Below are 11428 nucleotides of genomic sequence, written 5' to 3'. Positions count from 1 at the left end.
GTATCAATAAATAAAAGAGATCCTGTAATACTTAAAGATGTAACTTGATGATCTGGGGTACTGCATATTTACTCTACTTAGATGTTGTTATACATACCTAACAGTTGGATAACAACATAGACTCTCAAATTAAGATATGCTGGTCACGACCTATTTCCTTGTATGAATTTTAACAGAGATTAGAGATTACGTTCTCTTAGTTTATAACGGGTATCCCATTTTGTGCGAGTGGGAGATGTTGGATTAATTAAATAATACACCCGTTATGGGAAACCCGAATCCAAAACCTGACCCGTTATGAAAAGGTGCTGATCCATAATGAAGAGGTGCATTGGTTTTTATATAAACCCAATCCCTCTCTTTCTCTAAGTTACTTAACAGAAATAATTAGAAAAACGTGTGAATAGTAACAACCAAAATTAGAGAGAAAAGATAGAGAGCACCAAGAAGCACTCTGTTAAGGATTGAAGGTTTTAGGTCGTGAAAAACGCAGGGCTTCCGGCTTCGGCTTGTGATTCCTTGCAGAACCAGTAATACTGCTACGCTCGCAAGATCCGCTTCCGCACGAAGATTAACGGAGTAATTTGTAAGTTCTATCCGTTAATTAACAATTTTTCCATTATTAATTAAATTAGTTGCATTCACTTTTCTCTGTACTGTCCAAATATTTGAAAAATGAGCATCAGTAATTCAGGAATCAATTTTCGATGAAACCATGAGTTGTATGGTGTTTTTTTTTTTTCATTTTTTTGTTTTTTGTTTATTCTTTTGCATGTACATTGCCTCTTTTATTTTTAATAGAACTTCTAGAAACCCTCTAATTGCCAATGCTGATCGAGTATTGGTGGTTCAGCATAAGGACCTCTGAGCCATCCTTCGGCGATGTGGTGATAAGCAGCCTCAGTTAAGTGAACACCATCCCAATTGACATATTCCATTGGATTTTCACATGAACCAACACCTGGCATGCCGCATACTTCGTTTTGGTCGTAGTTGTATAGATTAGTTGCGTTTCCACAGCAAACTCTTAGAGGGGTATCAATGAATCCTGCAATAGTAAAACTGGTTAAGGTGAGAATGTGAGAAATAGTATCTGCTCAGTTTGATATCATCTTAACTTTTTCCTCGAATGATTTTACTTTACTTCATTTTGTGTCAATTGGGGGTTCTTGTATTTCTCATTGCGACTTAATTTGAAATCTAAAGCCATGTGTGCAATGCCACCTAATAATCCATGGTATGGTCATATGGACCTGGCAATAAAGGGAAGCTTACCAAAGCGGCCTGGCATCCTTATGAAATCTATAATGGGGCGATAATAGCTCGCATAGATAAGCCTCACAAGTGGATATTTTTGTTGTAGTTGCTTTATCATCTTTAAAAGCTCTTCATTGTGGTGTCTTGATAAATGATTCAAGTCCTTGAGATACCCTGTTTCAGGCTCATAGTCCTCCTCAGGTCTACTAGTGTTTCGTGCTAGCTTTGCAGGGGCGCACCCATCTGGCCATACGCCCGGTACAATAATTGTTTTGGCGCCTTCTTTAATTAGACTCTATATATGTAGAAATTTATAATCAGTCGTTTGCTTTCTTGCACATTTCAGATATATATTATGACATAAATTTATCATGAATTGGGGGATGGCACTGTTTTGTGAATCAGACTAACGATTTATGAATAGATTTCTTAATGTGTTATGCTTAATACTCACAAGTAATTAAGCATAGTTCAGCTTTGCCTAATTTCTTTCCTAATTGTTCTTGAACTAGAAATAAAAATTAGTTGGGCATTTTACCTTACAAATATTAACACTTTTGCTGACTTGCAGTATTATGCAAGCATCTAGCAATATGAAGTTTTTCAGCACCAAAATAATTTTGAAATAAATATACCTCGGTCGCTGCGGAAATTGATCCAATGACCATAGGCACATAACCACGCACTTGCTCAAGACTTTTGCCTCCAGATATCATACTAAAATAGTCATTCGCTCCAAATTCTCCAACAATAAATAATGACTTACTAAAGTACTCCTGGCATTCTATAATAACAAAATGGAGAAACTTAAATTAATAATTGAAGTGCCATTTTGTTATTGTAAATAAAATTTGCAGAGCAACGACCTTCATAGAACTTGCAGAGGGAAGGCTTCAGCTCAGAAAACCATCCAAGCTGTACACTGAGGGAACTGTTGAACATGAGTGAATTTGAGAGGTTGTTCTTCACAAAGAAATCAAAATCCAATGCCGTGGCACCGGCAACAGCAAAGTTTGCTCCTTGTTCAAAGCTTGCGTTATGCGCCAAATAGGGTGGGACAAAAGGTAGGTCAAACTCTTCAGCTATGTTATATAATATATATAAAAAGGTTTAGTAATAAGCACTTATGTTAATTTCATTTGGTGAATTCAGTTTTCCTGTACTGTCAAAAAATGTTAACACCGCAATGGAATAAGTAAACATAACTAATTACCTAAGAAATCCAGGACTAATCTTCCATCGGATAACCGGCCAGTGGGGTGGTGAAAGAAGGTCTCTCCAGAAGGGGGCATCACAATCCATATGTTTTTCATAACAGGGGTTGCCGGTATCAGCATAAGAGTTGCCAAAGCTAAATATTGAGGTGAATTTTGGTGAACCGGGCTTAGCATGGCCGTGGCACAAGAGAATTACAAGCAAAAGCAGAGGTAGAAGCCTCATTGCTTGATGCTCGAGTAGAGGAGAACTTGAGAGAGCACAAGTACTTCAAAATGGTTTGATGGATCGGATATATAGAATTTGATGGTAACATTGATGTACTTGACAAATTACCTTTCAGATGACTTTTTGACAGACTTACCGTATAACAATATAATATCGATCAACTCAATTTTTTTTTAGGGTTGGTGGCGAAATGCCGCCAACAGTTGGATTCATATATATAAAAAAGGTCATTTACAAATATCAACTCAATTTTGATCATGATAGACTCTGAAACTCAAAAGGTGCAATTAAACCACACAATAATTTTGATCATGATAGACTGTGAATGGAACCGCCGAACCGCATACCACTCACCATTATTTATTATTATTTTTATTTTTCCATCATTATATTTTACTGTTTTTAGAATAAAATGAAGATCACAAATAAATCCAGCAAAAGGCTAGCTAGATTATCCTATTTTCTGAAACTAAAAGCCTTCTCCCGCAAGTATTTAGTGATCAAAAGGAGAAACGCAACCGACAACAGAACTACTAAGTAAATGCTTCATGTCGCAAATGTATATATCCCATTAAAATCAACTTTTTTTTTGTATGTTGTAATATATATGTCCAAATTTTCTACTACAAGGGTCTGAAGATCCGATTTTTTTTTATTTACCATCTTTAGAAAAAAAAAAAGCCATTAACTCTTTTTTTCTAAAATATTTCATAGCATAAAATTATTATGCTAAGCACATCTTATGCTTTATTGAAGTTTTTCTTTTCTTCAGAAGGTGTTATATATTTTGAATTTATATATGCTTTAACAACATCGTAAGAATAAAATTATAGTTTATGTTTTTCTCAACTCAAAACAAATTAAGTTCTTTTCAAAATAATGGTGAGAGATGTCGTAGTTTATATTGAGGTAAATATTGATTTTTTTTTCTAGCAGGTACGAAATTAATAATGATAAATAACTATCCTCAAGTACGAAAAAATTGAATTAAATTCAATCCAAATAAGAAATCACATAAGATACATCTTTATATAAAAAAACTAATTTTGTGAGGAGATAATGACAAATAATTAGAGATGAAAAAAATTGTGAAATAAAATAATTAAAGAAGGACAAAATTGTATACGAATGGCCAAACAATAAATACATGTTTGTTTCTTCGTATTAATGAATATTAATTATTTGTTTTAGTTTCATACCGAAAACTTCATTTTCAAAGAACATAAATAAGAAAAAAAAAAAACTTTTTGCTACAGATGGAAAAAATCATTCTATCTACCAACTATTTTAGCTTATAATATTTTGTTTCAGTGCGAAGATAATTTTCAATTAATAGAGTTTTTAATATCTTTTCTTTTGAATAATGATTATATATTTGAGTGAGGCTATGTTATTTTGTAAAATGTGGATCGGTAGGTACTATGAATGAAGGATTTTATGATGCGTTAAGGCGGTAGAATTAGAAAATTTAACTCTTTTATAAGCATTTATGGATATATTTTATTATGTTAATTCTATTAAAGCAATTCATATGTATGAATAATTATTTACTCATCCATTCATGATAAATCTATCAGCAAAAGAAGATTTGGATATACCTCTACCAAATGTCAATTTGGTAAATATAGAGAAGTCGTATTCTCTTCTAGATCTCTTGGATACCTTCATTTGTTAAAACAGTCTCCTAGTGTTCACCTTAAACTAATAAGGATTAGAAAATTCTTGTTAAAGATCTTAATCTAATATAAGCTTAGAACCTAGTTAATAACCCTTCTTGTTCTTCCAATAATCCTTTATTAAAGAAACTATTAATATGAGAGGAAGAGAGATGACGGCTAGGACTAGAAATAGAGAGAGGAAAGTTATACATAGAAAAATTTATCTACCTCTCCTTATATACACAATAAAGCCTAATCACTGCTACAGTAATTCACCAAGGGGTGCCTACTGTTACTGACCGTATGGGGTCATACGGACCGTAACCATACAGTGTTCGCTGGAAATGGCTATCTCCTGGTTCATAATAGGCATGACCCCGTATCAGCTGATATGGTCTGTAACAGTGACTTAAAATCACATCCGTCCTTTTCTGATCGATCCGAAAATGATTAGCGGGTCTCAACTCATACTAATTTTTGAGTTTCTAATAAACTTATGTTATAACAATGTTCTGCACATTGTTATATTTATGTGTCATGTATATTATATTATATAATGTGCACCACACTATACCAAATAATATATATGCACACTTCTCACAAATTTATTTTTGTTCCAAGTAACATGATATTTAACATTTTATCACAAATATTTTATTTCCTATCATATGAAACAATACATATCATATAAATAAATATCATTCTTGTTTCTCATTCAGTTGGTGTGACATGTGTGGAGGATCTGTATTATGTTGGCAATGACATAAAATATTTTATTATCACAAACTATAAGCGGTATTCTAGCTATATATTATAGTTACTCAAATAACATAGATGTCAAATTTTATCTTGCATGCTCCCACCTAGACATTTGCTAATACCCGTTAGGGTACTACCTGTTTTACCCGGCCCGTTCCCGTTACCCGAGGTACCCGTACCCGTGCCTGGGTATAGGTGGGTACACGGGTACGGGTAGGGTACCAATATTTGAGAAAAAAACCCGCCCAACCCGTACCCGCCTTACCCGTACCCGAAACCCGCCTACCCGGACCCGTTGTACCCGTACCCGCACCCATTTACCCGAACCCGAACCCGCATACTTTACCCATTCTACCCTCACCCTTTACTCGTTTAACCCGTACCCATTAACCCGTCTAATTTTGAAATTCAAATTTAAAAAAAAAATTCCCGCCGGTTTGTAAAAAAAACAGAAAAAAACAGAAAAAATAAAAACAGAAAAAACAGTAAAAAACACACACAAAAAAACACAAAAAACACATAAAAAAACACACAAAAAAACTGTAAAAAAACAGAAAAAAAAAACCCGTACCCTACCTGAGGTACCCGTTACCCGAGACAGGCACGGGTTTGAAACGGGTAGGATACACTTTTTTAAAAACCTACCCGACCTACCCGTACCCGTTCTACCCGACTACCCATCCTACCCGTACCCGCCCTACCCGACTACCCGTCCCGGGTATACCCGAGGTACCCGTACCCTACCCGAGAGCAAATGTCTACTCCCACCTTCTCTCCACACACACAAATGACAACTTTGTGATATGAGAGGACCAATGTTTTTATTGTTTTCATGGCATGTTAAGTAATGTTTTGGAATATTTTTACTATTTATTAAGTTGGTTTGAAAACTGCTGATTTCAGTAAATTTCTGCAGCATTGAAATCAGCGGTTTTCAAACCAGCTTAATCAATAGTAACAAAATTTCAAAAAATGTAAAATTTGGTCTCCAAGTAGATTATAGTATAGATTAAACATCTAACGGTTTGGATTTGTTGTTTGGACATCACAAAATAAAAAAAGGCGGCAGCACCGCCGGCAGAAAATTAGCCACAGCCATATATATATATATGAGTAAGGCTTGGGTGCTATGGGTAGCATAAAGGGCTACGGTGCTACGGCTCAATATTCGAGTTTTTAAAATCCTAACAGTTGATCCGAACCGTTCATCTTGTTCTCCATATTAATATGTGTTCAGAGACCAAATTTTACATTTTTTGGAAATTTTTTACTATTTTTTTAAATAGGTAGAAAATCAAATATCTCAATGGTGCATAATTTTTTAGATCAAGTGATTTTCTACCTATCTAAAAAAATAGTAAAAAATTTCCAAAAAATATAAAATTTGGCCTCCAAACACATATTAATATGGAGAACAAGATGAACGGTTGGGATCGACCGTTAGGATTTTAAAAACTCAAATATTGAGCCGTAGCACCGTAGTCCCCTATGCTATCCATAGCACCCAAGCCATACTCTACCTAGCTAAAAAAATAGTAATTTTTTTTCAAAAAATGTAAAATTTGGTCTCCAAACACATATTAATATGGAGAACAAGATGAACAGTTCGGATCGACCGTTAGGATTTTAAAAACTCGAATATTGAGCCGTAGCACAGTAGCCCTCTATGCTATCCATAGCACCCAAGCCTTACTCTATATATATATATATATATATATATATGAGGAGGGATCAAGTTACAACATTTTGAGTTACAACAAGCATTTTCTACATTTTGAAAGTCCAAATCATCGATCCAAGTCGTTAGATGTGATCTCTACAATAAAATATGCTTGGAGACCAAATTTTACATTTTTTGAAATTTTTTTACTATTTATTAAGATGGGTACAAAATTCAATGGTATGAATTTGACTAGTTTTTGTACCCATCTTAATAAATAGTAAAAAAATTCCAAAAAATGTAAAATTTGGTCTCCAAGCATATTTTATTGTAGAGATCACATCTAACGACTTGGATCGATGATTTGGACTTTCAAAATGTAGAAAATGCTTGTTGTAACTCAAAAAATGTTGTAACTTGATACCTCCTCTATATATATAGAGGAGGGTTCAAATGCCTCCATGTTTTTGTGCCTCCATCATGCCTCCATCTCTCTCCATCATTTTCAAAGTTCAAACAGTCGATCCGAACCGCTCAACCTAACCTCCATACTAAAATATGTTTGGAGACCAAATTTTATATTTTTAGGAATTTTTTTACTATTTTTTTAGATAGGTACAAAATCAGTAAATCTGAACCATCTAAAAACAGTATTTTTGTACTTATCTAAAAAAATAGTAAAAAAATTCCTAAAAATATAAAATTTGGTCTCCAAACATATTTTAGTATGGAGGTTAGGTTGAGCGGTTCGGATCGACTGTTTGAACTTTGAAAATGATGGAGAGAGATGGAGGCATGATGGAGGCACAAAAACATGGAGGCATTTGAACCCTCCTCATATATATATATGGCATCCAGATAAAAGTTAACGAAGAACAAATTTGCCCGTACAAAGTAAGATGTTTGAAATTATAATGTTAATAAAAATTAACTGGATTGACAGCTAATTAAAATCAACTGTATTTTTTACTATATTTTTTAGAAATAACATGTCCCGGTCTTCCTGATTTGCTCTGAAGTAGTGTTTTAATAAAAGCATATTATCTCTTTTATGGACCCAGTCTGTCCAATTTAAATAAAAGGACCACATCTACTAGGCCCAATTAAATTAATTAATGCCTCTTATAAGACATGCATCAGTGTGTGAATCTTGTCCATTCATTTTAAATTAGACGAACCAAAATCGATAGACCGTATGATCCTTTTTTTGAAGACGCATCCAGTCCCATTTTAATTATAATTAAAGCACCTGTCTTTCTCTGAGGCTACATTGTGAGCTCATTATTGGATTTGTTCCAAATAAATGTTGTAGGAATCTAATAATATAAATAAAATTATAACAAATTAATGTATACCAGAGGATGATACTCATACTAGCTAGTTACGAAGAGCAAATAATATGGGGGGATCGGCATAAGGGCCTCTGAGCCAGCTAGACGCAATGTACCGGTACGCGGCCTCTGTCAGGTGTGCACCATCCCAGTTGACATATGCCGATGGATTTTGACATGAACTTACTCCTGGCATGCCACATGCTTCTGTTAAGTTTATGTTGTATTCATTATTTCCATTTCCACAGCAAGCCATTAGAGGCGCTCGAATAAACCCTGCAATTTATATTCCTTATCAAATTTCATTTTTATCATATGCAATTTGGGAACAAAATAATTAGTCGATTATGATTAATTGAAGAATAAAGGTTAATTTATTACCGTAATGTTGTGGAAACAGAAGGAAGTCAATTACAAGGCTGTAATAGTCGGTATAGATGAGTGTTACCGGAGGGTACCTCAATCGAAGCCTTGTGATTTCTATGTGTAGTTGTAGGTTGTGATTTCTATGTAGATCATTCAGTTCCTTTATGCATCCCGTTCGAGGCTCGTATGCATCTATGCTGGCGTTCATGTTTATTGCTAAATTGATTGGAGTACACCCAGCAGGCCAAGTACCCGGTACCACAATAGCAGTTGCACCTTCATTTATCAACCTCTGTGTAATTAGTAATTATGTTGCTTTATTTTAATTTTATTTTAAAAGAAAGGGTCAAATTGCTATATATATGCTGTGTTGAACCATAGTGACATAGTACGCGAGATATTCGTATTTTATTTGTGTATTAAACGTTTTTTTGACATTTCCAAACCGAACTTTGAGTCACGTATTATTCGCGAGAACCATACGTTTTATTCTCGAATAAAACACATCTAAAACGCGAGTCACATATTATTCATGAGAAAAACACCAACAAAATACCAAAAAAAGTACCGAATCATTCCCGAATTATACCAGAATCACGAATTTTTTAACTCGCCGAACTGAACCTGAACTTTTCGTTTGTCACTATGTGTAAAACCATACTGTGCATGATGAAATGATTGTTGAAAAGAAAGAGTAAACTTGCCTCAATGGCTAATGAAATGACGCTAATGACCCGAGGCACATATGTCATCGCTTGTTCAACGCTCCATCCAAAAGACAACATATAGGCATAGTCATTTCCTCCTATCTCTCCAAGTACAAATAGGGACTTGGCAAAATAGTCCCAACAATCTGCAAACAGCAATGAACACAGATTATTTCAACCAAATTTCTCTGACTTGATGAAAATTAAGGTATAAAATTAAGATTTCTTACCCTCCTGTGTGTTGCATAAAGAGGGCTTCAACTCATCAAACCAAGTAAGTTGGAGGTTTAGCGAACAATTAAATGTAAAAGGGCTGATGAGGTTGTTCTCCACGAAGAACTCGAAATCCATTGCTGTTGCTCCTGAAACAGCGAAATTTGCTCCTTGGGAGAAACTTTCATTGCGCGGCAAGTACGGTGGAACAAATGGAAGTCCCAATTCATCAGCTATAGTTTCATCACAACAATAACAACCTTTATTTTACTCAAAAAAACATTAACAACCTTTATTATTTTACTGGTATCCTGAAAAGTAATTAGTAAACCTTTATTAATTTTTTAGTAATTAGTAAGTACCTATGAAATCGATAACTAATCTCCCATCAGAGCACCGACCAGTTGGTCGGTGAAAGAAAGTTTCTCCATAAGGCAACTTACTAATCGGTATGGTATCATTCAGTGCCGGTGAAGCAAGAACCGCAAAGTTGCCGGTATCAGCATAAGAGTCACCGAAGCTGAAGATAGAGTTGACATGCTTGGTGCGAAAAAGAGGGAGAGCCTTTGCAACAAAAGACAATAGAAAGAAGAAAAGAGAGAACAGAGGAGAAGACTTCATTGCATCAACAGACCAAACAGGAGACCACAGGAAATGTAAATAGATACATGTTACTGGACTGTGTCTATATTATTTACTGCCATGCACCACTTTTTGGGTATGTGGTTTATATATCAAGGACGGTTTGAAGCTGCACAATATTTAATAGTTACATAAATATTTGTGTCTCACTGTTCACACCTTTGTCAAAAAAAATAAAAATTCAAGTTAAAAGTACTCGAGTATAATTAGTGATAACAGTGTTGCTGATTCTCAGAATGCTGCAAATCTTGAGGTAACAGCCGGTTGCTTAATTATCTCATGATTTTCAAATTTTATAATTCAAACTTTTTCATAAAATTTTAATGTGCAATTTTAGTTTAGTGATTAGTATTTTATTTTATTATTGTTGAGACTTCAGTTCAAATCTCAGTTACAACACATTAAGCATTCACACAATTATATGCATTTACGTTTCAATTTTCAATTTGTATTTTTTTAGTTCTGCTCCTAGATGCAAAGAAGGATGATAAAATATGGTAAATAGATTCGGGAATTAAGACAACAAAATAATAAATAAATTGCGGCCGGTGGGCCCCACCACCGTGTAAATTGAAAGGACAAAAATGAGAGCACTTTTGGGCCATAGTTAAATATTTCACTGTCAGTCATGTCTCAAAATTGGGCCACATTTCGTAATTTAGTTAAGAACTCGACCCCATCATCAGAGTACCGTATGTAACCTTCTTGATGAAAACAAAGAAAAAACAAAAAACAAAAAACAATTAACATCTATGCACAGAATTAACGACTGGTCCTTTCATGGGTCACTTGCTGAAATAGCAATATGGAGAAATACACTTGTACACAAGGTCAAAATTTCCACTCGCGAGAAAGAGGAAATTAATGCATGATCGACTACTTATATTAATTGTTGGTCCCCAGTATCAGTTCACCACTTCATGATACTAATCAAGTAGACTTCAGGATACTATTGTGATACAGCCCATTAGTCTATGAGATACAAAAATACACAATATTAGAACATATATTATTTTCCCTCTTGTCGGTCTATGAATTGAGGTCCCATTCTGTTCAAGCCTATGGGCTATGGCTACTAAATTAATAATGAATGAATGAATGAAAGTAGCACTGTCTTCAAAATATCCTTCATAGTCAACTACTATATGACATTTTATATTGATTTTTTTTTTTTTATTTTCATCTTTGTTAATCAGATTTTGATATTTTGCTTTTAGTACTAATGTAATATATTTTTGAAGTATAAATTTTTACACAGTTCTCGCATGATAAAAACAATTTAATTTGTATTTGGTTCAAACTTAATTCACAAATATGTACAAAACATGTGCTTGATTTGTAAACTATAGAAATTTGTTTAATAATGTGTGAATCCTACACAAAATGTTATCT

The 11428-nt window shown here is 34.2% G+C and overlaps 1 protein-coding gene and 1 pseudogene across 2 annotated transcripts; both read right to left on the bottom strand.

Moving 5' to 3' along the window:
- Positions 1–737: 737 nt before the first annotated feature.
- Positions 738–2727, bottom strand: LOC144567926 (GDSL esterase/lipase At5g45910-like; annotated as a pseudogene). The gene is made up of 5 exons (XR_013515559.1): positions 2471–2727; positions 2124–2339; positions 1893–2041; positions 1276–1552; positions 738–1048 (listed from the first exon to the last, which is right to left on the bottom strand). The product of XR_013515559.1 is annotated as a GDSL esterase/lipase At5g45910-like (transcript).
- Positions 2728–7990: 5263 nt separating this feature from the next.
- Positions 7991–10017, bottom strand: LOC144568639 (GDSL esterase/lipase At5g45910-like). Its single transcript, XM_078319013.1, has 5 exons — positions 9757–10017; positions 9412–9627; positions 9179–9327; positions 8490–8766; positions 7991–8384 (listed from the first exon to the last, which is right to left on the bottom strand). Exons 1-5 carry the CDS (start codon positions 10013–10015, stop codon positions 8155–8157), a joined length of 1131 nt encoding a protein of 376 aa, XP_078175139.1. The 5' UTR covers positions 10016–10017; the 3' UTR covers positions 7991–8154.
- Positions 10018–11428: the final 1411 nt, after the last annotated feature.

The sequence above is a fragment of the Carex rostrata genome, chromosome 17 (genome assembly GCF_964058835.1).
Source record: "Carex rostrata chromosome 17, lpCarRost1.2, whole genome shotgun sequence".
Lineage (NCBI taxonomy): Eukaryota > Viridiplantae > Streptophyta > Magnoliopsida > Poales > Cyperaceae > Carex > Carex rostrata.
This window is presented reverse-complemented; position numbering and strand designations above follow the sequence as displayed.

Coding starts and splice junctions, on each gene's coding strand:
- LOC144568639 (XM_078319013.1), bottom strand. CDS start 10,015: ATGAAGTCTTCTCCTCTGTTCTCTCTTTTCTTCTTTCTATTGTCTTTT. Junction 9,328..9,411: donor TTTATGCAACACACAGGAGG/GTAAGAAATCTT, acceptor TGCTGTTTGCAG/ATTGTTGGGACTATTTTGCC. Junction 8,385..8,489: donor TCTGTTTCCACAACATTACG/GTAATAAATTAA, acceptor TATAAATTGCAG/GGTTTATTCGAGCGCCTCTA.